This window comes from Tachypleus tridentatus, chromosome 5 (genome assembly GCF_004210375.1).
Source record: "Tachypleus tridentatus isolate NWPU-2018 chromosome 5, ASM421037v1, whole genome shotgun sequence".
NCBI lineage: Eukaryota > Metazoa > Arthropoda > Merostomata > Xiphosura > Limulidae > Tachypleus > Tachypleus tridentatus.
The window spans coordinates 2,061,482-2,089,178 of record NC_134829.1 but is presented as its reverse complement, the minus strand read 5'-3'; the positions used below and the strand labels follow the sequence as shown (position 1 = coordinate 2,089,178).

Below are 27,697 nucleotides of genomic sequence, written 5' to 3'. Positions count from 1 at the left end.
TTCCAAAACAAACAAACAAAACAAAAGATTATTTAATTAGTAGCTTTATGGTGAATGTCAGTCAATCGGTGGTGTATGAAAAAATATTCTTCGAGATTTATGGTTTCGTTAAGAAATACTTTGTTTATACAAAAATTAAACTTCAAAGAGAACGTTTTAATTATTTCATTCGGCATGTGATAACAGAAGGGCTCTTAGAACCACACACACAACTTTTTATAATGCATATTTGAAACGAACAAGACGCCCTCTAGGAATAAATTAACTCTTTTGTTCCATTTATGAACGTATTAGACGCAGCCCCGGGACATACATACATTACTTGCGTTCCTCGAGTTTCAGATAACATAGCGGAAACCAGTGCCCCTATTTTTACCTGGGGTCAACGTTCACGAACAGCCTAATGCAATAACTGTTCAAGTGATGCAATAAAAAAACAATGTTTGTGAGTAGATAATGGGAGATGTACAACTTTGATTCTGCTGCCAACTACCTGGTAAGGTAAAAATATGCAACACTGCTTATTTACTCCCAAATGAAAACTAGCAGGTCACTCTGGTGAACTGTGAAGATCTGGTCAAAGGTGAGGCTACTAACTGCTGAGTCATACTAAAATCAGATGCGATAGAAACTAATTAATGTGTTTGTGATTTATAAAGTTACATCAACTACTAGTTGGTTAACTGATACATTTATATCAGCTAATAGTTGTATCAATTACACTTATATCAACTATTAGTTTTATAGTTTATAAAGTTACATCAACTGACAGTTGTATAACTTATACTCTTACATCAACTAATAGTTGTATAATTTATATTGTTACATCAACTAATAGTTCTATAATTTCTTTATCAATAGAACAGGATTATTTCACTGTTTCCAGAAAATTAAATTTGTCTATTTTCTTTAGCTGTAATTTTGACCTGTAATTAACAACAGGGATGTATACACAAAGTGTTTAGTTTAAGCAGTTTCAACTTGTCAAATCTCTGATTTCCTGACCTAACCGAAGTGATCATGTTAAAACGTATTACAATAGGACATATTCTCCATTATAATAAAATCGGGGTTTGAATACACTTTACAATTTAATATCTCACGATAATTAAACCAAGGGTTGACCAGACTTTCAAATCGTGTACTCCATGATTAAATTTAAACAAAGTTTGTATTGTTTACTGTTTTAAATGAAAAGGTTTGTTTAAACCACTGCTGGATTTGTACACGATACTGAGTACTACTGTAAGAAATACTGTATTTCCCATTGTACTAAAAAACACCAGTGTTAACCACTGCTGTATTTTCCATGGTACTAAATAAAAACACCAGTGTTAACCACTGCTGTATTTTCCATGGTACTAAATAAAAACACAAGTGTTAACAACTGCTGTATTTTCCATGGTACTAAATAAAAACACCAGTGTTAACCACTGCTGTATTTTCCATGGTACTAAATAAAAATACCAGTATTAACCAGTACAGTATTTTCCATGGTACTAAATAACAACAGCATTATTAACCAGTATTGTATTTTCCATGGTACTAAATAAAAATACCAGTATTAACCAGTATTGTATTTTCAATGGTACTAAATAACAACAGCATTATTAACCAGTACAGTATTTTCAATGGTACTAAATAAAAATACCAGTATTAACCAGTATTGTATTTTCCATGGTACTAAATAAAAATACCAGTAATAACCAGTATTGTATTTTCTAAATAAAAATAAATTAATTTGTACTCGATAACTGTAAAATAAATTAATTTGTACTCGATAACTGTGTCCTGAGTGAAACTAACCTTGCATAAAGAGTTTCACATCTTCTACCTTTAAAGTATACCAATACTCATGATCCGTTTTCTACTCTACTCAGTGAGACAGACAACCATACACTGTGTAAAACAAAATTCCAACTGGCTCATACCAGTGATCTGAATATTTTCGTATGAATACAGTAAACTTGAAACTCTCTAAAGAGAAACACAAGGAAAGAAACAGTGAACCAAAATGCTTATCAAGTTCTCAAGAAGTCCTAAGTGTACAGAGTTCAGATAGAGGGCTCGATTCTTCGAAGTGGACAAAGACCAGATAGTTCAATCTGGTTGCGCATTAAAAAAACATAAGAATTAGAAATTTAAGTATGTTTTTTTTTTCTCATTCTGTGCATGTTAGGCTAAAAAGTTTTTCTGGAGACAACATTTGTAATTTTAATTTAATACTAAGCCTAACTGTATAAGACAGTATAGAAAACGTTACATAACACTAAGCCTAACTGTATAGACAACGTTAAATCCAGTTTAAGGTAAAGGACAAGTATTGGTGTTCACAGAAATGATACACACTCTCTTAAAAAGTCAAAACTCGGAGCGAAGAAAGGGTGTGTCACTACCTAGACCAGTTTAACTTGACTTAGCAGTGTAATAATATTAGTTCAACCTACATGGCCATGTGAAGTGTAATATCAGTTCAACCTAGATGGCCATGTAAACTATATCAGCATTTCCTCTTCGCAAATCTCCTGCTGAGACAGTTGTCGTATCAAAATTCAGAGAAAGGGAAACACAATAAAATAACTTAGTTTGAAGTCGTGCTTGCTTCAGCAATTTCATTTCGTCTCTCAAATTCCTTAAGAAAATGGAATAAATTAAGAAGATTAATTTTTATTTTTGTTGGCCCACATAATAAATTAAGCCTAAATATTAAGGATATTTTATTTTGATTTCCTATTCTGAAAACTGTAACGATCAGAATCCAAGACACCAATTAACATCTAATTTTGAAATAAGAAATAACAATGATTGGATAGACATAACCTTATCGCAAGTGAATAACGTCAATTCCTGATTCATGAGAATCATATTGAACAATCATTAAATCTCTAAAACATATGATGATTCATCAGAGATACATTGACATTAAAAATATACGTTATTTAAATAATGGTTAAACACGGTTACTTTAATTAAATATATCGATATAATTTATATGAGTTTCTACACAAGAGGTTTGACCTCATTTTAATCTGAATAATTACAAAGCTTCATAATTCACTTTGCTAAGGTATTCAGAATAGTTTGTAACAATAAACAAACAAACTGTAATTTGTTAAACTAATTACTTAACTACAACCTATAACTTGTTAAACTAATTAATTAACAACTAACTGTAACTTGGTGAACTGTTTACTTAACTACTAACTGTAACTTGGTGAACTGTTTACTTAACTACCAACTGTAACTTGGTGAACTGTTTACTTAACTACTAACTGTAACTTGGTGAACTGTTTACTTAACTACTAACTGTAACTTGGTGAACTGTTTACTTAACTACTAACTCTAACATGGTGAACTGTTTACTTAACTACTAACTGTAGCTTGGTGAACTGTTTACTTAGCTACTAACTGTAACTTGGTGAACTGTTTACTTAACTACCAACTGTAACTTGGTGAACTGTTTACTTAACTACTAATTGTAACTTGGTGAACTGTTCACTTAACTACTAACTGTAACTTGGTGAAATGTTTACTTAACTACTAACTGTACTTTGGTGAACTGTTTACTTAACTACTAACTGTAACTTGGTGAACTGTTTACTTAACTACTAACTGTAACTTGGTGAACTGTTTACTTAACTACTAACTGTAACTTGGTGAACTGTTCACTTAACTACTAACTGTAACTTGGTGAACTGTTCACTTAACTACTAATTGTAACTTGGTGAACTGTTTACTTAACTACTAACTGTAACTTGGTGAGCTGTTTACTTAACTACTAACTCTAACTTGGTGAACTGTTTACTTAACTACTAACTGTAACTTGGTGAACTGTTTACTTAACTACTAACTGTAACATGGTGAACTGTTTACTTAACTACTAACTGTAACATGGTGAATTGTTTACTTAACTACTAACTGTAACATGGTGAATTGTTTGCATAGCTACTAACTGTAACTTGGTGATCTGTTTACTTAACTACTATCTCTAACTTGGTGAACTGTTTACTTAACTACTAACTGTAACTTGGTGAACTGTTTACTTAACTACTAACTGTAACTTGGTGAACTATTTACTTAACTGCTAACTGTAACTTGGTGAACTGTTTACTTAACTACTAACTGTAACTTGGTGAACTGTTTACTTAACTACTAACTATAACTTGGTGAACTGTTTACTTAACTACTAACTGTAACTTGGTGAACTGTTTACTTAACTACTAACTGTAACTTGGTGAACTGTTTACTTAACTACTAACTGTAACTTGGTGAACTGTTTACTTAGCTACTAACTGTAACTTGGTGAACTGTTTAGTTAACTACCAACTGTAACTTGGTGAACTGTTCACTTAACTACTAATTGTAACTTGGTGAACTGTTTACTTAACTACTAACTGTAACTTGGTGAACTGTTTACTTAACTACTAACTGTAACTTGGTGAACTGTTTACTTAGCTACTAACTGTAACTTGGTGAACTGTTTACTTAACTACCAACTGTAACATGGTGAACTGTTTACTTAACTACTAAATGTAACTTGGTGAACTGTTCACTTAACTACTAACTGTAACTTGGTGAACTGTTTACTTAACTACTAACTGTACTTTGGTGAACTGTTTACTTAACTACTAACTGTAACTTGGTGAACTGTTTACTTAACTACTAACTGTAACTTGGTGAACTGTTTACTTAACTACTAACTGTAACATGGTGAATTGTTTACTTAACTACTAACTGTAACTTGGTGAACTGTTTACTTAACTACTAACTGTAACTTGGTGAACTGTTTACTTAGCTACTAACTGTAACTTGGTGAACTGTTTACTTAACTACCAACTGTAACTTGGTGAACTGTTTACTTAACTACTAATTGTAACTTGGTGAACTGTTTACTTAACTACTAACTGTACTTTGGTGAACTGTTTACTTAACTACTAACTGTAACTTGGTGAACTGTTTACTTAACTACTAACTGTAACTTGGTGAACTGTTTACTTAACTACTAACTGTAACATGGTGAATTGTTTACTTAACTACTAACTGTAACTTGGTGAACTGTTTACTTAACTACTAACTGTAACTTGGTGAACTGTTTACTTAACTACTAACTGTAACTTGGTGAACTGTTTACTTAACTACTAACTGTAACTTGGTGAACTGTTTACTTAACTACTAACTGTAACTTGGTGAACTGTTTACTTAACTACTAACTGTAACTTGGTGAACTGTTTACTTAACTACTAACTGTAACTTGGTGAACTGTTTACCTAACTAGTAACTCTAACTTGGTGAACTGTTTACTTAACTAGTAACTCTAACTTGGTGAACTGTTTACTTAACTACTAACTCTAACTTGGTGAACTGTTTACTTAACTACTAACTCTAACTTGGTGAACTGTTTACTTAACTACTAACTGTAACTTGGTGAACTTTTTACTTAACTACTAACTGTAACTTGGTGAACTGTTTACTTAACTACTAACTGTAACTTGGTGAACTGTTTACTTAACAGTGGAGAGAGATACACTCTTTCGTCTGTTCGTGTCACAGTGGGGAGAGAGATACACTCTTTCGTCTGTTCGTGTCACAGTGGGGAGAGAAACACACTCTTTCGTCTGTTCGTGTCACAGTGAGGAGAGATACACTCTTTCGTCTGTTCGTGTCACAGTGGAGAGAGATACACTCTTTCGTCTGTTCGTGTCACAGTAGGGAGAGAGATACACTCTTTCGTTTATTCGTGTCACAGTGGGAAGAGATACACTCTTTCGTCTGTTCGTGTCACAGTGAGGAGAGATACACTCTTTCGTCTGTTCGTGTCACAGTGGAGAGAGATACACTCTTTCGTCTGTTCGTGTCACAGTAGGGAGAGAGATACACTCTTTCGTTTATTCGTGTCACAGTGGGAAGAGATACACTCTTTCGTCTGTTCGTGTCGCAGTAGGGAGAGAGATACACTCTTTCGTCTGTTCGTGTCACAGTGGGGAGAGATACACTCTTTCGTCTGTTCGTGTCACAGTGGGTAGAGAGATACACTCTTTCGTCTGTTCGTGTCACAGTGAGGAGAGATACACTCTTTCGTCTGCTCGTGTCTATTATTTCACAACTGAACTTGTGATAGCTTTCTTCTTATGTATGCAATATTAACAGCGATGATTTTACTTGTCAGGCTAAATATAGACGTAAAATGTTAATTATACAGCTAAAAGAAATACGTAGAGAACATTAGTTTGATTTGTTAAACTGCTCTGTTTCGTTAAATAAGGTATCTGACTTTACTGTTTTATTTTAGATAGACTGATATGAAGTATTATCTACAGTGTATGTAGAGACAAAAGTCCAACGGATATATATGAAGTATTATCTACAGTGTATGTAGAGACAAAAGTACAACGGATAGATATGAAGTATTATCTACAGTGTATTAGAGACAAAAGTCCAACGGATAGATATGAAGTATTATCTACAGTGTATGTAGAGACAAAAGTCCAACGGATAGATATGAAGTATTATCTACAGTGTATGTAGAGACAAAAGTCCAACGGATAGATATGAAGTATTATCTACAGTGTATGTAGAGACAAAAGTCCAACGGATAGATATGAAGTATTATCTACAGTGTATGTAGAGACAAAAGTCCAACGGATAGATATGAAGTATTATCTACAGTGTATGTAGAGACAAAAGTCCAACGGATAGATATGAAGTGTTATCTACACTGTATGTAGAGACAAAAGTCCAACGGATAGATATGAAGAAAATAAATATCTTTTTTATGTGAAACTAAGAGATAAAAATGATTGGTTTAAGCGTTCACAACCGTCATTATGCTCACTGTGGATAAAAGATACATAATATAGCAGGTTTCACACAATGTATTTATTAATACAGCATGGTTCACACAATGTATTTATTAATACAGCATGGTTCACACAGTGTATTTATTAATATAGCAGGTTTCACAGAATGTATTTATTAATACAGCATGGTTCACACAATGTATTTATTAATACAGCATGGTTCACACAGTGTATTTAATAATATAGCAGGTTTCACAGAATGTATTTATTAATAGAACAAGGTGAACACAATGTATTTATTAATACAGCATGGTTAACAAAGAGTGTATTTATTAATACAGCATGGTTCACAAAATGTATTTATTAATACAGCATGGTTCACACAGTGTATTTATTAACACAACAGAGTAAGCACTGTAGATATATTAATACAACAGGCAGAACACAGTGTATTTACTAATACACCAGGGTAAACACAGCGTATGTATTAATATAATAGGGTAAACACAATATACTTGTCTTTGTGTAGTGAACAAATCTTCACTGACTTCTCTTGTCTTTAAGTGTTCATCTTTCTGATGTAAATGATTTATAGAAACGTCCATTATAGGTGAACATTGAACAAAATATCTTGTGCTGAACCAAACATGGTATGAAACCATATCATGTTTTCCTTTACAACATGTCTTTATAATTATAGGTTGTGCTAATGTTTACTACATTGTCCACCTTCACTTCTAAACTGTTTCTTAGTCTTATTGCATCAATAGGTTTATTTCTTCAAAAATAATAATAATCCATATAAATATTTTACACGTTGAAATTATAGTATTCATGCTAATAATTGGAGTAAACCAAGAAACGTATGACCACAAAAGTTTTTGTTGTTTACTACGAACAAACAAATAGTTATCATTGTTCCAACAGAAGCTGGAGTTAAAATAACACAGAAATAAGATATTCAGTAGGTAAAGTTCTCTGACATCAAAATAAATTGTTGGGTAATAAGATCAAAAACACTTTCCGTTAAGATCCAAATCCTTTGGTGAGGAGTATCAAATACTTACGATAAATCTCTGGTACTAAACACAGTTATAATGGTATCTACCACGGACACTGGTGACGAGTTTGTAAATAAAATAAAAATTAAGAAACAAAATATAATCAAAGTCACATAGACAAGATTTAAATTATACAGACTAGAAAACTGCTATTAATTATTAAAATTTACAATATAAAGAAATTAAAGACGTCAGTGTGTTACCAGAGTTAGTAGGTAAAACAATTAAAGACGTCAATGTGTTACCATAGTTAGTAGGTAAAAACAATTAAAGATGTCAGTATGTCACCAGCGTTAGTAGGTAAAACAATTAAAGATGTCAATATGTTACCAGAATTGGCATATAATACAAATAAAGATGTCAGTAGTTTACCAGAGTTAGTAGGTAAAACAATTAAAGATATCAGTATGTTACCAGAGTTAGTAGGTAAAAACAATTAGAGATGTCAGTATGTCACCAGAGTTAGTAGGTAAAACAATTAAAGATGTCAGTGTGTTACCAGAGTTTGTAAGTAAAACAATTAAATATGGCAGTATGTTACCAAAGTTGGTATATATTACAATTAAAGATGTCAGTATGTTACCAGAGTTATTAGGTAAAACAATTAAAGATGTCAGTATGTTACCAGAGTTAGTAGGTAAAACAATTAAAGACGTCAGTAGGTTACCAGAATTGGTATATAATACAATTAAAGATGTCAGTAGGTTGCCAGAGTTAGTAAATAAAACAAATAAAGGTATTAGTATTTCAAACGATTAACAATGTCATACATTTTAGTTTGTAAAATAATTAATAAATGTCAGCATGTTACAAAAGTCAGTATATAAACAGATAATCAACAAAGATAGTATTAATAACAATTTTAGTTGATTGTTTTATGCGTGTTTTTTTTTTTAATTTAGCGCAAAGCTACACGAGAGCTATCTGTGCTAGCCGTCCCTAATTTAGCAGTGTAAGACTAGAGGGAATACAGCTAGTCATCAAACCCAACCGCTAAAGCTTGGGCTACTCTTTTACCAACAAATAGTGGGATTGACGGCCCATTATAATGGCCCCCAACGGCTGAAAGGGTAAGCATGTTTGGTGTGACGGGGATTCGAACCCGCGACCCTCATATTACGTGTCGAACGCCTTAACCCACCTGGCCATGCCGGGCCCCTTTTTATTAGATATCTCATGTTAGAAAAGACATTTTCCACTTATTATATTACGAATAATTTTCCAATTTTCATCAGTTTGTTTAATCTGAGAAAATGTGTTACCAGGATATCTAGAGTTTCCGGTACGTCTACGAGAAAGAATCTCGTCTGAAAACGATGACAAAAATACTTCCCATTCAACAGTCGTGTATGTTCGACAGCTGAAGAATGTAACGACCTTTTATACTATCTTATTTGAAAGCATTCAGACTAAGGAATCAAATACGGAATCTATGGATTTTTGAACAATTCATCGTCCACTGGATGACTTATGGAAAACAGACACTGTTGAGTAGTGTGCACTGAACATGACAACCTTACAACGTGTGTACGTTAACAGACTAACATATATAAGGTAAAATATATCAAGATATCGAAGGAGGGAGAGAATTTGGAAAAGTAAATGTTCGAAGGTAACCACCAAGAAACGTTTCCACAGTTTCGTGATTCAAAATATAGTTTTAGCTCACAAAAACACATAAAATACTGAGAGACAAAAATATTCCTGTTTATTACACATGTTCAATATGCATATGTATGTTGATTTTATTCAGTTATAATTTCAGTATCTCTGATCGCACTAGTTTAAACAAACACTATTATATTGCTAACATCCATATTCACATGAATCACTTTTGTATTATAAATCATGTCGCCTTATGAGCTCCAAGCTACTGATTAAACCAGATACGTGACTTAAAAACAGCTTGGATAAAAACGTACAGACTTTAACCAGTTCTCACAATTGGCTGAACAAAGAAAGAAGTAAAATAAGGACAAAAACAAGATATATGATTGTTTAAACCTATGAGTTACTGAGTTACACTACTCACACTTTCAACGTTCAGAAACTCTTATTATCACTTTTTCTTTACTCTTACAACACATAACTATAATAAAGACATATTACTTCTAGATAAGATGTTAAATATAAGTTTATTTTAACAAGAAAACATTTAAAGACTGTAACGGACAAAGTTTATATTTACTAAACAACACTTAAATACGATAATAGGAACAAAGTTTATGTTTACTGAGGAACACGTAAAGACTTTAACAGCAACAAAAATTATACATACTAAACAACACTTTAAGACGGTAACAGCAACAAAATTTGTGTTTTCTTTATGTATTTGTACTTATCTATGTAACCATTATGTCTGAACTAGCATACCTTACACCACTATTAACAGTACACGCTCATATGATCGTAAAGAAACTAAGAAACCTAAACCAAAGAATTATCAATAGAAGAAATGAAATTTATTTCATTCAACAATGTAGAAAGGAACAACTAACCCTAACTTTGTAAAGGTAAAACCTTCAAAACATTTTAATACATACACAAACATTATCCAAAATTTACAGAAAAAACTACTTAAAGCCATGTTGAACACAAAATACAAAGAACTACATGACTTACAAAAACAAAAAATGGACCCAGACTATCAACTAGCATGCTGCATCAAACCAGAGATTTACGGACTTATACAACGAAACATAAACCAAATCAACACTAAGAACGACAGAGACAAAAAGATCTGCCACAGCAAAAAACTAGAAAAACTAAGATGCAAACAACAGAAAAGACACCAAAACGACAAACCGTTGACTAACCTCATAATTAAGAGATCCGACCGACAATTAAACCCAGACGAGATACATCCACTTAACAAAGGACTCAACTTTGCAATAGCACCTAGGTACATTCCAACCATAGAAATCAAAACATGTTCAGAAGACCTAACCAGGAGACTTGTGATTCTTTCTACAGAAAACAAAAATAACAAAAAACAACCGAAGGGAATCAACAGAAAGAAGACAACTTTGGCAATTCTGTTGACATTCAACAGCCAAACATCCCAGGAAAAATTAAAAATTAATATTTTTCAGAAACACCTAAAAACATCTTAAAAGAATTTTTCAAAGAATTTTCTCATAAAACCATCAACATAATTTCACAAAACAAAAAACTAAAAACAACCTTTCAAGAAGAGACATTAATTCCATTAAAAACCTAAAACAAGAAAAAAATTTAAATTCTAATAGTAGATAAAGGTAACGCTATAGTCATAATGAACACGAATGAATACATTAAAAAAATGAAGAACATCCTATCAGACACGAACAAATTTAAACCAAAACACACAAATCCAACAAAGACACACGAGACGCAACTGAACAATTTACTACTACAAATGAAAATAACCAACACAATTTCACAAACACTTTATTCCTACCTACGTAAAACCGACTCACATACACCACAAATATACGGCATCCCCAAACCTCATAAACCAGATTGTCCATTATGACAATGATGTCCACTTATGAATCGTTTAATTACAATCTTGGTAAATACATAGCATGGGCATTCTCCAAATATGTAACATCAGCCAGCTCATTCATCAAAGACTCTTTTAATTTTAAATCTAACATTAATCAACTTAATCATAAAGCCTTAATGGCCAGTTTCGATGTTATATCCCTCTTTACAGAAGTCCCAACCACTGAAGCCTGCAAGATAGCCTTAGAACTCTATATCCGAAACCGTAACCCATCAACAGACATTCCCTGCAACCAATCAGCAACCCTCATAGAATTCACCACAATGAAGACAAACTTCATGTTCAACAACCACAACTATATACAAACAAATGGTCTAAGCATGGGCAACCCAGTATCATCAGTTCCAGCCAATATTTGTATGACACAAGTTGAAACACAAGCAATTAACACAGCATTACATCCACCACTATACTGGTACAGATATGTAGATGACACGGTTGCGGAATTCAAATCTACAGAACACATACTTAATTTTTTCAATCACATTAACTCTATACATCCCAACATTAACTTCACATGTGAACAGGAAGAAAGCAATCAAATATCATTTCTTAACCTCAAAATTACAAGAACTGACACACAATTCAAAACAGAAATCCACTGAAAAATCACCCATACTGGACTATACATTCCTTGGGACTCAGCACATGAAACAAAACAAAAACTAAACATACTAAGAAACCAAATAAACACAACCACACAACTATGTTCACCAGACAAAATTCATGACGAATTAGATAAAATAAAACAATACTTCATCAACATCAATAAGTTTCCTCCACAAACCGTAGAAAACATTATATGCACACAACTAGACATAAAGCAAAATCAACCAACAAAAGTAAATATATTTCACGAATCAAAAAATCACGAAACCATATACTGCTGTATACCATATATTCCCGACAACAGTAGAAAAATAACCAATATTTGGCAAAAACTAGTAAGAAAATATGACATTCCAGTTAGTACCGTATTTATTCAAAAACCAGGTACAAAACTGAGGTCTATACTATGTAAAAAATACACTGACAAACACCACACCAACATTATTTATAAAATACAATGTGATAACTGCCACGACTTCTATATTGGAGAAACAAGTAGAAAATGGAAACCAGATTCAAAGAACATAAAAAGTCACCTTCACACATTTTCGAACACTGCAAATAAAATAAACACAACATAACCATAGAAAACACTCAAATACTAAATAAAGAAACAAACATAAACAAACGTAAAATTAAAGAAGCCTTACTTATACAACAACTCAAACCCAAAATAAACCAATGCAAAGGAAAACCTTTATACCTATATTAATAAATATATCCAACATCTAAGAACGCCCTCTACGTTCCTACATTCATTGAGAAAACCGGTTTCAAACATTTGGTCAGATATCGGCCATATACCTCTGTCTTTTTTTGTGGACCTGACAATGACCGAAGAAGGTTGAACCGTTGTTTGCTCCTCCATTAGTGCTTTCTCTACCCATACCAGTCATTTTAAAGTATATAACAAAGTTTATAATCACTAGACAACACTTTAAGACGGTAACAGGAACAAAGTTTATATTTATTAGACAAACTTTAAAAACTATGAGAGCAACCAAAGTTTATGTTCACTTGTTAACAATTAAAGACAGACAATAGCAACAATATTCATATTTACTGGAGCACACATGAAGACAGTAACAGCAACAAAGTGAGTAGATACTAGACAATTCTAAAAGACGGTAAGAGGAACAATGTTTATATTTATAGACAACATATAAAGACGGTAAGAGCAACAATGTTTATATTTATAGACAACATATAAAGACGGTAAGAGCAACAATGTTTATATTTATAGACAACATATAAAGACGGTAAGAGAAACAATGTTTATATTTATAGACAATTCTAAAAGACGGTAAGAGCAACAATGTTTATATTTATAGACAACAATATAAAGACGGTAAGAGCAACAATATTTATAGACAACATATAAAGACGGTAAGTGCAACAATATTTATAGACAACATATAAAGATGGTAAGAGCAACAAAGTCTATATTTACTGGACAACATGTAAAGACGGTAAAAGCAACAATGTTTATATTTACTAGACAACATATAAAGACGGTAAGAGCAACAATGTTTATATTTATACACAACATATAAAGACGGAAGGAGCAACAAAGTTTATATATATAGACAACATATAAAGATCAAAGAGCAACAAAATTTATATTTACTAGAAAACATATAAAGACGATAAGAGAAGAAAGTTTATATTTACCACACAACATATAAAGACGGAAGAGCAAAAACGTTTATATTTGTAAACAACATACGAAGACAGAAAAGCAACAAAGTTTATATTTACTAGACAACATATAAAGACAGTAAGAGCAAGAATGTTTATATTTACCACACAACATATAAAGACGGAAGAGCAAAAACGTTTATATTTGTAAACAACATACGAAGACAGAAAAGCAACAAAGTTTATATTTACTAGACAACATAAAGACAATAAGAGCAAGAATGTTTATATTTACTAGGCAACATATAAAGACGGTAAGAGCTACAAAGTTCATGTTTATAGAAAACATAAAAAGACGGAAAGAGCAACAAAATTTATATTTACTAGACAATATATGAAGACGGTAAGAGCTACTAAGTTTATATTTATAGAAAACATATAAAGACTGTAAGAGCAACAATGTTTATATTTACCAAACAACATATAAAAACGGAAAAAACTACAAGGTTTATATATAGACAACATATAAAGAGTGAAGAGCAAGAAAGTTTATATTTATTAGACAATATATAAAGACGGAGATGAGCAACAAAGTTTATATTTATTAGACAATATATAAAGACGGCAAGAGCAACAAAGTTTATATTTATTAGACAATATATAAAGACGGAGATGAGCAACAAAATTTATATTTATTAGACAATATATAAAGACGGCAAGAGCAACAAAGTTTATATTTATTAGACAATATATAAAGACGGAGATGAGCAACAAAATTTATATTTATTAGACAATATATAAAGACGGCAAGAGCAACAAAGTTTATATTTATTAGACAATATATAAAGACGGCAAGAGCAACAAAGTTTATATTTATTAGACAGTATATAAAGACGGCAAGAGCAACAAAGTTTATATTTATTAGACAATATATAAAGACGGCAAGAGCAACAAAGTTTATATTTATAGACAACATATAAAGACGGTATGAGCAAGAACGTTTATATTTACTAAATAAGAAATCAAGACGGCAAGAGCAACAAAGTTTATATTTATTAGACAGTATATAAAGACGGCAAGACCAACAAAGTTTATATTTACTACACAACATATAAAGACGGAAAATACAACAAAGTTTATAAATATAGACGACATATAAAGACGGTAAGAGCGACAAAGTTTATATTTACTACACAACATATAAAGACGGAAAATACAACAAAGTTTATAAATATAGACGACATATAAAGACGGTAAGAGCGACAAAGTTTATATTTACTACACAACATATAAAGACGGAAAATACAACAAAGTTTATAAATATAGACGACATATAAAGACGGTAAGAGCGACAAAGTTTATATTTACTACACAACATATACAAAGGAAATAGCAAAAACGTTTATATTTGTAAACAACATACAAAGACAAAAGAGCAACAAAGTTTATATTTCTAGACAACATATAAAGACGGTAAGAGCAAAAAAGTTGACATTTACCAGACAACATATAAAGATGATAAGGGCAACAATGTTTATATTTATAGAGAACATATAAAGATGGTAAGAGCAACAATGTTTATATTTATAGAGAACATATAAAGATGGTAAGAGCAACAAAGTTTATATTTATAGAGAACATATAAAGATGGTAAGAGCAACAAAGTTTATATTTATAGAGAACATATAAAGATGGTAAGAGCAACAATGTTTATATTTATAGAGAACATATAAAGATGGTAAGAGCAACAAAGTTTATATTTATAGAGAACATATAAAGACGGTAAGAGCAACAAAGTTTATATTTATGGAGAACATATAAAGACGGTAAGAGCAACAATGTTTATATTTCGTAATAAGCTCTTACAGACGATATCTATAACAAAGTTTATATTTGTTAAAGAACATTTAAATGCGGTAACTTTGAAGATGTTTGTATTTAGTAGACAGCTTTACGTGATGTTCCTGTAATACAGAACACTCATCATCTGACATGATGAAGAATTCCATGTTAACATGTCCTCCTTTAACATGATATATTATAATATTATAATGATGTCCCCCGTATTAATTAAGATGAATGATTATCATTAACATTAAGAACAAAACACCTGACACATTAAGAATATGAACATGTTGAGGTGAATATATTATAATCACCTAACACATTAAGAATATGAACATGTTGAGGTGAACATATTATAATCACCTAACACATTAAGAATATGAACATGTTGAGGTGAACATATTATAATCACCTGACACATTAAGAATATGAACATGTTGAGGTGAACATATTACAATCACCTAACACATTAAGAATATGAACATGTTGATGTGAACATATTATAATCACCTGACACATTAAGAATATGAACATGTTGAGGTGAACATATTATAATCACCTGACACATTAAGAATATGAACATGTTGATGTGAACATATTATAATCACCTGACACATTAAGAATATGAACATCTTAAGGTGAACATATTATAATCACCTGACACCTTAAGAATATGAACATGTTGAGGTGAACATATTATAATCACCTAACACATTAAGAATATGAACATGTTGAGGTGAACATATTATAATCACCTGATACATTAAGAATATGAACATGTTGAGGTGAACATATTATAATCACCTAACACATTAAGAATATGAACATTTTGAGGTGAACATATTATAATCACCTGACACATTAAGAATATGAACATTTTGAGGTGAACATATTATAATCACCTGTCACATTAAGAATATGAACATGTTGAGGTGAACATATTATAATCACCTAACACATTAAGAATATGAACATCTTGAGGTGAAGATATTATAATCACCTGACACATTAAGAATATGAACATGTTGAGGTGAACATATTATAATCACCTGACACCTTAAGAATACAAACATGTTGAGGTGAACATATTATAATCACCTAACACATTAAGAATATGAACATGTTGATGTGAACATATTATAATCACCTGACACATTAAGAATATGAACATGTTGAGGTGAACACATTATAAAATTTTGAAGTTAATAATTTGCGTTGCTGTAGAAATTAGCATGTAATATTGTTTGTTTGAAAACACTTTATATTCTCGTATATCTAAACATGGGCATATTCACTCAGTTTTACTGTGAAAATAATGTTGATTATTGTCCATCTGAACAAGAGTATATATTCACACTTTGTTTGTGTGAAAACTGTTAAATTATTCAAGAGTTAACTGTGGATAAATTCACAAAGGGTTGTTAAAATAATATAAATTATGATACCTTCATAGATTGCAGTAAAATTTTTATATTACAGGTCAACATGTTTGCACATTGTAGCTGTAAAACATACGTAATCTATGACACACGTTTGTATCTATAATTCTATCTACGTATCTATATTTCTCTAACTTTCTTGGAGTTCCAGAGAAACTTTATGATCACCAATGCGTAATTTATAATCAGTCACTTGCTAAATAGAATGTCGAATTTCTCTGGCGAAGGACGTTAGTTTTTCAACGTTTTATATATCATTCACGATTTATGGGAACAATAATGGCAGGTTAATTCATGCGAGCGACATGTATTCGATATACGTTTTAAAGGAAAGTTTGGATTTTTATTTTTATAACTAGGTGAGCTATCTGGTTTCGTGCAACGATCTCTTTTGACTATCCAAGTATCGTCCTAGTTTTGCCCAAAGGTATAAAATGTTTTGTTATTTATCATGTTTTCTCAGGACGTCAGCCCTGGTCGGGTATGTACGTTCAGCGGGTTGGGTCGATGATTCTGTTTTATTTTCGAAGTAAGCTGTATTCAGGTTATTTCCTATCATCAGAACAATGTGGTTTAGATTCTGGAAACTTAACACCATACACGCAGATCACAAAATATATAAAGAAGATGTGGGAAAACAAAAGCTGAATAAACATTACAACTGATCGAAAGCTTTGCTCTTCACTGTTGAACCTTGTGATATGACGTTGTTTAAGGTAAGAAATTTCACATTTGTTACAAGATAGACTGAAGTCGAATTGTAGAAATAACTATCAAAGAAGGGTTTGTAAATTACTTTTAAAAACTTTTATTTGTGTCATAATTTACAATACGTAATTTATAAAGCAAACACTAAAATGGTATCTTCGCGTATTATTAGAAACCTGAAAGTGACAAATATTTGTAACGAAATTATTAGTGACAGTTTCAGTAACCAAACAGAGGTGGATTTGTCAATGTTGGTAATTCTGTTTTGCATGAGAACAGCTGGAAGTGTAGGTTCGTTAAACTGATATCAAAGTGTAGGTGTGATAAGTCGGTAGAAAATTAAAAGTTTTACCAATCAGGTTTGGTTTGAATTTTGCGCAAAGATACAAAAGGACTATCTGTGCTAGCTGTCCCTAATTTAGCAGTGTAAGACTAGAGGAAAGGCAGCTAGTCATCACCACCCACCGCCAACTCTTGGGATACTCTTTTACCAACGAATAGTGGGATTGACCGTCATGTTATGATGCCCTCTCAGCTGAAAGAGTGAGCATGTATGCAGAAACGGGGATTCAAACTTTAACATGTGACGGTATAGGTACTATAACCTGGTGTAGAACTGATGGTATAGGTACTATAACCTGGTGTAGAACTGACGGTATAGGTACTATAATCTGGTATAGAACTGATGGTATAGGTACTATAACCTGGTATAGAACTGATGGTATAGCTACTATAACCTGGTATAGAACTGATGGTATAGGTACTATAATTTGGTATAGAACTGATGGTATAGGTATTATAACCTGGTATAAAACTGATGGTATAGGTGCTGTAACCTGGTATAGAACTGATGGTATAGGTACTATAACCTGGTATAGAACTGATGGTATAGGTACTATAATCTGGTATAGAGCTGAGAGTATAGGTAATATAACCTGGTATAGAACTGAGAGTATAGGTACTATAATCTGATGTAGAACTGACGGTATAGGTACTATAACCTGGTATAGAACTGATGGTATAGGTACTATAACCTGGTATAGAACTGATGGTATAGGTACTATAACCTGGTATAGAACTGACTGTATAAGTACTATAATCTGGTATATAACTGATGGTATAGGTACTTTCACCTGGTATAGAACTGACTGTATAGGTACTATAATCTGGTATAGAACTGACAGTACAGGTACTATAACCTGGTATAGAACTGACAGTACAGGTACTATAACCTGGTATAGAACTGATGGTATAGGTACTATAACCTGGTATAGAACTGATGGTTTTGGTACTATAACCTGGTATAGAACTGACAGTATAGGTACTATAACCTGGTATAGAACTTACGGTATAGGTAGTATAACCTGGTATAGAACTTACGATATAGGTACTATAACCTGGTACAGTTGTTATTATTAGTGTTTAAATAAATACAGTATATTCTTTGATAGTATATTTTTTATTTCAGGTTTTGATTCTTGTGTTTAGTATAGCTTCCTGTCAAGCTGGATTCATACATCAGGATCCTATTCGTTACGAAGTGAGTGTAACACTTGAAACATATTTCATAAGATCATTTACCATTAAAAAAACATTATTTTTCAGGAATTATTCCTTTAATGTCCATAAGTTCACTTCTTTTGTTATACTTCAACTTGTTTCTGAGAATTGCCCAAATCTGTGTTTTTTTATTGTATTTTCTGTTGATCATACGTAGATAGCATGTGCTGAATAGAGTGAAAACAAAATTTTAAAATAACGTGAATATAACATCTTGCTTGTGGTATCTTGTCACTTGTTGTAATTCATTTATTTAGGAATCATTCAAGCCTTACGACTTCGGTTATAAGGTCTCAGATGGATTCGGGACAACATTGGATCGTCAGGAAAATAGTGACGGATCAGGCACTGTGACAGGATATTATGGTTATACTGATCCCAACGGGGTTTACCGACACGTGCAATACCGTGCTGATGCAGGTGGTTTCAGTGCTGATGTTGACACTAACGAACCTGGAACGGCCAATCAGAATCCTGCAGATGTGAATATCCACAGTGAAGATCCCCCAGACACTATTGTACAACAAACCCTAGCCCCTTCTCTTCTGCACCCTGTTCCAAGCGTAACTGGTCTTTATGGCGGTGGATATCCTACGATAGGTGTCTCTAGTTTTGCTGGCGGTAGTCTAGGTAGTTACTACACAGATGGTCATCACACCGTTGGTGGCTCAGCAAGAGGTTTTATTGGTGGTCGTCACGTTGGTGGTGGTTCACTAGGAGGTTTTGTTGGTAGTCGTCACGCTGTTGGTAGTTCAGCAGGAGGTTTTGCTGTTGGTGGTCGTCACGCTCTTGGTGGTTCAGCTGGAGGTATTGCTGTTGGTGGTCGACACGCTGGTGCTGGTTCAGCTGGAGGTTTTGATGTTGGTGGTCGTCATGCTGCTGATGGTTCAGCAGGAGGTTTTGCTGTTGGTAGTCGTCACGCTGTTGGTAGTTCAGCAGGAGGTTTTGTTGGTGGTCGTCACGTTCTTGGTGGTTCAGCAGAAGGTTTTGTTGGTGGTCGTCAAGTTGGTGGTAGTTCAGTAGGAGGTTTTGCTGTTGGTGGTCTTCACGCTAGTGTTGGTTCAGCTGGAGGTATTGCTGTTGGTGGTCGTCATGCTGCTGATGGTTCAGCAGGAGGTTTTGCTGTTGGTAGTCGTCACGCTGTTGGTAGTTCAGCAGGAGGTTTTGTTGGTGGTCGTCACGTTCTTGGTGGTTCAGCAGGAGGTTTTGTTGGTGGTCGTCAAGTTGGTGCTGGTTCAGCTGGAGGTTTTGCTGTTGGTGGTCTTCACGCTAGTGTTGGTTCAGCTGGAGGTATTGCTGTTGGTGGTCGTCACGCTGTTGGTGGTTCAGCAGGAGGTTTTGCTGTTGGTGGTCGTCACGCTGCTGGTGGTTCAGCAGGAGGTTTTGCTGTAGGTGGTGGTCACGCTGTTGGTGGTAGTTCAACAAAACGATTTGCTGTTGGTGGTCGTCACGCTGCTGGTGGTTCAGCTGGAGGCTTTGCTGTTGGTGGCCGTCATGCTGGTGGTGGTTCAGCTGGAGGCTTTGCTGTTGGTGGCCGTCATGCTGCTGGTGGTTCAGCTGGAGGTTTTGTTGTTGGTGGCCGTCATGCTGCTGGTGGTTCAGCTGGAAGTTTTGTTGTTGGTGGCCGTCATGCTGCTGGTGTTTCAGCTGGAGGATTTGCCGTTGGTGGTGGTTCAACTGGAGGTTTTACTGTTGGTGGTGGTTCAGCAGGTGGTTTGGTTGGTGGTCATCTCGATTCAGACTTTACTCTTAGTCGTCCAGTTATTCCCATTGGTGGCTCATTTGGAAGGGTCTTTATTATCGGAGACGTAGATGATAATTTGCTTCCGAGTCACCAAGGGCCGTACATCACTTACAGATCACCTGAACACAAGCTTGCTTATGATTTTCCAGGAACTGTAAACGTTGTCTCTTCTGGAAAAACTGATGATCACCATTATTAAACAAAACTCACACGTCTTCTAGTTTGTGACGTAGGAGAAACAAGAGAAACTTACTGTATTTGAGATAACTTCGTATTCCTCAATTTATACATATAACAAATAAATATCGAATTAACTTTTGTCAAATGCTCCCTGTTATAAAGCTATCCTATGTTTTACTTTTTAAATATATTGTTGTTGTTTTTCGTTTTGTGAATTCCAAACTTGGTGCTTGAAAAGGTTGTTTCAAAATAAACTGCAATGTTATATTTTATGGCTATTTTTCTTATACATATTTAATTAGAGTAAAGAAGTAACTCTTCAGACACACACTTCTGATAACACTTTATCAAATTATAGTGTGATTTCATAATGCTTTTAATATCTTAGGTTCCTATTGAACAGCTACAATTACATCGAATATTAATTCTAGAAGATATTCAGAGAAGGCAATGTTTAAAACAAAGTCCGGAAACATTTCACAACTACATCACACGTGGCTTGAATCCTCGTGTTCTATTGTACGCCTGAAATTATGAATTATATCTGTATAAACTTTTAATGCTATGTTTTTCGAAATTTTAAAAAAGGTCCATATAACAGATGTATTGTACTCTGGTTTACATTGCAGATGTATTGTACTACTGTCTATAAAACAGATTTATTCTACTACAGTCCATATAAGAGATTTATTGCACTAAAGTGTGAACGAAAGGTTTATTGCACTACGATGTTTCTGACGTCACTGTACCGCTACAGTGTACTTTACAGATATAACAGGACTATTGCAATATGGGTATATATGAAATATATGTTTCACAACAGGTTTTAACAGTGTACATTTAAATAGTTCATCATTTTATCAGTTGAAATATGTTCAATGAAGTGTTAGAAATAATATTGATACCTATGTTGAAATATTGTTGTATAAATAAAATATGTTGATGGATAAAGTGTAAATCAGACACTTAACAATGTAATAGGTATTGTTGTTTGTGAGAGTTACACTGCTAATGATCATTTCCTCAAAATAATATATTTATGGCAATTCCAGGAATAACGTGGACTCACTTTTTGCCAAACTAGCTGCTTCTCTTTTGTGTATTTGGGAAGCGTACAAAGTTGTTTGTAACTCATAGAAAATAATCATACACTAATTTTACAAGAGGATGATATTAACAACGTGATATCAGAACGCCGACGAATGTATAAGCCTCGCAAATTCTACATAATAACGAGTGCAAATAGGCTTAGCAAGTTAAGCATTATATATTGATAATGTTGCTACGCAGTTTTTACGTTTTTTAAACGTAAGAAGTTATATTTTAATCATTTTAACATTTATATTACAGAAATTAATACAAAATAAATTAAACCTCGCTTTGTTTTTATACAAGGGATGTTATTTTAACAATATTCTACTCAAACTCGTTTTGTTTTCATACAAGGGATGTTATTTTAACAATATTCTACTCAAACACGTTTTGTTTTCATACAAGGGATGTTATTTTAACAATATTCTACTCAAACACGTTTTGTTTTCATACAAGGGATGTTATTTTAACTATTCTACTCAAACTCGTTTTGTTTTCATACAAGGGATGTTATTTTAACAATATTCTACTCAAACTCGTTTTGTTTTCATACAAGGGATGTTATTTTAACTATTCTACTCAAACTCGTTTTGTTTTCATACAAGGGATGTTATTTTAACAATATTCTACTCTAAGACATTGTCCTAACGTCCTTGATTCAGAATATTTAACTACAAACGAATTATAAAGTAAAATATCATGTTTTATGTTGGATCTTTGTCTTACTTAATATTTATTATTATTTACCTTCATTCTTATGTCTGCAATTGCAAAAGATACTTAAAGTATAATTTTTGATAGATTTATTTCATGAAGTAAAGTACAATGTGAAACCAATAAAGTTTTGTTATCTTAAGATATTTATAACTGCTTTCCCTTAACAGAGTGTTTTGACTCTATACATATACGCGCATTTTTTATAAAAAGCATACAAAAATGCATCAGTTGTCATACGACCAACTGATACCAGCGTCACGTCTTCTCATTAATTATTTAATTTTAATTAAATATCAATCAATAATTATTCACATCACAAACACTTTAAGTAATTTCATTGTCAAATAATTAGGTTGGATATAACACGATCTGTCGACTTCAGATATCCATTTGCAGGAACAACTAAGTGCTACACACAACATGGAAAACAAACATTTAGTAATTAAATTGGGGGATATATTTATTCAACAACTATTTATACTAATCATTTTATAAGCATGGAAATGGTAACACCCCAGTATTCAATCACACCTTCTCTCACATTTAATGTTGAGAAAGGATATTTAAATACGAAATTTACACCAGGATGTTTTAAAGTGTCAAAGCTGATTACATGAATATCCAGGTCTTAGAGATAGAGTTACCTAAAATTGTATCATTGGTATGTCAGAAACATTACCTCAGCTACACCTTAATTCCGCAAATAAGAGTTACATTACATAAAGGATATATTTATAATATTACTCCAGAGTAAACTAATGAATTAACACACATTTTTTTCTTCACTAAATATATTACTTGGTGAAACTTCGAGGTCTCAATAAAAGATAAGTTGTTAGGTGTACGTTTTGCAATGAGTTAAAAATAACTTTCCAAAACTGTAATCCTGGCAGACGAAGAATAAACGAACATTCTTTTACACAATATTTAAACTACTTACTGAAAGACAGGGTGAAAATGTTTCATAAAAAACTAAAATTTGTCACCAAAGGACAGAGAGTCGATGTTTTATAAACAATTTAAACTTATAACTGAAAATCAAAGTGACGATGTTTTACAAAAGGGTTAAACTTATACTAAAAGGTAGAGTGATGATTTTTTATAAACAAGGAATATTTGTTAGTGAACGCTAGAGTGTGAATATTTTAAAAACAATTTAAACTTGTTACTTAAGGATAGAGTATCGATGTTTTAAAAATAATTCAACAACAATGTTTTCAAAACAATATTTAAATATGTTACTGAAGGATAAAGTGACGAAGTTTATAAACAATTTAAATTGGTTACTAAAGGACAGAGTGTCGATATTTTATATACAATTTAAACATGTTACTGAAAGACACAGTGACGATGTTTTATAAACAACTTAATCTTCTTACCAAAGGACAGAGAGTCGATGTTTTATAAACAATTTAAACTTATTACCAAAGGACAGAGAGTCGAGGTTTATAAACAATTTAAACTTATTACCAAAGGACAGAGAGTCGATGTTTTATAAACAATTTAAACTTATTACCAAAGGACAGAGAGTCGATGTTTTATAAACAATTTAAACTTATTACCAAAGGACAGAGAGTCGAGGTTTATAAACAATTTAAACTTATTACCAAAGGACAGAGAGTCGATGTTTTATAAACAATTTAAACTTATTACCAAAGGACAGAGAGTCGATGTTTTATAAACAATTTAAACTTATTACCAAAGGACAGAGAGTCGATGTTTTATAAACAATTTAAACTTATTACCAAAGGACAGAGAGTCGATGTTTTCTAAACAATTTAAACTTATTACCAAAGGACAGAGAGTCGATGTTTTATAAACAATTTAAACTTATTACCAAAGGACAGAGAGTCGATGTTTTATAAACAATTTAAACTTATTACCAAAGGACAGAGAGTCGATGTTTCAAAAACAATTTAAACATGTTACTGATGGATAAAGTGTGGATGTTTTATAAACAATTTAAACATGTTACTGATGGATAAAGTGTGGATGTTTTATAAACAATTTAGACATGTTACTGATGTATAAAATGTGGATGTTTTATAAACAATTTAAACATGTTACTGATGGATAAAGTGTGGATGTTTTATAAACAATTTAAACATGTTACTGATGGATAAAGTGTGGATGTTTTATAAACAATTTAAGTTGATTTCTGAAGGATAGAGTGTCTATGTTTTATAAACAATTTAAACATATTACTGAAATATAGAGTGACAATGTTTAAAAAAAATTAAACTCCTTGCTGAATAACAGAGTGCCGATGTTTTATAAACAATTTAGACATATTACTGAAATATAGAGTGACAATGTTTTAAAAAAATTAAACTCCTTGCTGAATAACAGAGTGCCGATGTTTTATAAACAATTAAAACTTGTTACTAAATAATAGAGAGACGATGTTTTACAAACAATGTAAACTTGTTATTGAAGGATAGAGTGACAATGTTTTATGGACAATTTAAACTAGTTACTGATGGAGAGAGTGACGACGTTTTATAAACAACTTAAATTGGTTCGTGAAGGATGGGGAGTAGATGTTTTATATAAAAATTAGAACTTGTTCCTTAATGATAGAGTGATGACATTTTATAAACAATTTAAACATGCTACTGAAGAACAGAGTTTCGAAATTTTATAAACAATTTAAACATGCTACTGAAGGACAGAGTTTCGAAATTTTATAAACAATTTAAACATGCTACTGAAGGACAGAGTTTCGAAATTTTATAAACAATTTAAACATGCTACTGAAGGACAGAGTTTCGAAATTTTATAAACAATTTAAGCTTGTTATTGAAGGATGTGGAATCGATGTTTTATAAAGAACTTAAAATTGTTATTGAATGGCAGGGTGACGTTGTTTCATAAACAATTTAAACTTATTACTGAAGGATAGAGTGTCCATGTCATATAAACAATTTCCATTGTTTACTTAAAAATAGTGTTACGATATTTTATAAGAAATTTAAACTTGTTCCTCAAGGATAGAGTATCGATGTTTTAAAAACAATTTAAACTTGTTACTCAAAAATAGTGTGACAATGTTTTATAAACACTTTAAATTGTTACTGTAGGATAAAGTGACGATTTTTCTAACCAAAATTTTTATTACGTATTTGAACTAATCGTTATAAATATTTCTGATTTGTAGTTTTTCAATGTTTATATAGTGTTGATCCCAGAAAGTTCCTCTTATCCATTGTTCAAAGTAGTTACGTATCCGTGAAAGGATTCTACATTAAACTCACACACAAAACTTAATATAGAATATAATTTTCACTTGCTAATTATTCAAGAACATGAAAAATGTATTTGGAGATAAAAGACTGTTTTATTGAGAATGATGCCATAATATGTATTATATTGTTAGATGTAGGAATATATATGTTCGTCAGATAATCCTAGTGTCTTTTCCGTTTCCGCAGTTTTAATGTCAGCATTCTTTTCCTTGTCGTATTTCAACAACAATTTCCGATCCGTTGTGGTAATGGGTCTCGTTTTAACGCTTTGGGGAAGTGGATGAAACAATATCTGATTCCTCGAAAGTCATCTCTTCTACATTCAAAAGTTCCGTTAGAAAAACTGGATTTCTTAAATTAATTTCTAACTAGAATGTTTTAATATACAGACCTGTCTTCACCTAAAAGCCAGACGTGAGTTCAGGATGTATAATGCACTGATTGTACTATATTAATTTTAATGAATCAAACCTAAGTTTCCATCATCTTTCCCGAAGCAAAATTAATAAAGTAAAGCTTTTATTAAAATATGATAATTACAGTTAATATTAGCAGTCGAAGCGAAGTGCTATTAACCGTACAGTGACTTATAGAAAATCGACTCGTGTGGAGACAACTTATCAATGTTTAAAAAAGTGAATCGTTGAGGAAAGCGCGTCCTGGTGGGTTTCATTCTTTCTGTTTCTTGTTAGATATTCAATCAGTAAAGGCCCAACATGGCCAAGCGTGTTAAGGCGTTCGACTCGTAATCCGAGGGTTGCAGGTTCGAATCCCGGTCGCGCCAAACATGCTCGCCCTTATAGCCGTGGGTGCGTTGTAATGTGACGGTCAATCCCACTATTCGTTGGTAAAAGAGTAGCCCAAGAGTTGGCAGTGGGTGGTGATGACTAGCTGTCTTCCTTCTAGTCTTACACTGCTAAATTAGTGACGGCTAGCGCAGATAGCTCTCGAGTAGCTTTGCGCAAAATTCAAAACAAACAAATCAATCAGTGACACTTTATATGAACATCTGATAAAATCAAATTTAAATAATAATAATTAATAAAATAGTGCTAAATTAAAACAGCCACCAACGTAATAGACTTAATAAAAAGAAAAATATAAATGAACAGGTGTCCTGAAAAGGACCAGTCTAAAGTAGATATTACTCCATACTAACCAGTCAATTTCAACAATGTAAGGAAAGGAGAAAGAAGCCTTGGTGTACCTGACCCTCCTGGGTATAAAAATTATGTATAGACTAAGTATAGACACCATCAAAGTACAGGATGGAGGAAGAGGTCTAGGGTACCTGACCCTACAGGGATTCCACATAATTACCCAAATACTAACACAGAGAAAGCTCGAAACTTTATGAAAGTGAATAATTTCCTGACTACAGTATTAACACACGTAACCATTAGAATTAAAATAAAGTTTTAATTGTATCGCATTTGTGGAAATGAATCGCCAAACTGATATTTAACAAATAAACGCGGCGGTTCTTTTTAAGCCTGTTGTTAAATATTCTAAATG

At 32.5% G+C, this 27,697-nt stretch overlaps 1 protein-coding gene across 1 annotated transcript; it reads left to right on the top strand.

The window, feature by feature from the left end:
• Positions 1-17,568: 17,568 nt before the first annotated feature.
• On the top strand, positions 17,569-21,903 carry LOC143250215 (uncharacterized). The gene is made up of 3 exons (XM_076500700.1): positions 17,569-17,652; positions 19,113-19,184; positions 19,462-21,903. The coding sequence occupies exons 1-3, from the start codon at positions 17,638-17,640 to the stop codon at positions 21,145-21,147; spliced, it is 1,773 nt and encodes a 590-aa protein (XP_076356815.1). The 5' UTR covers positions 17,569-17,637; the 3' UTR covers positions 21,148-21,903.
• Positions 21,904-27,697: the final 5,794 nt, after the last annotated feature.

Coding starts and splice junctions, on each gene's coding strand:
- LOC143250215 (XM_076500700.1), top strand. Junction 19,185..19,461: donor AGGATCCTATTCGTTACGAA/GTGAGTGTAACA, acceptor TCATTTATTTAG/GAATCATTCAAGCCTTACGA.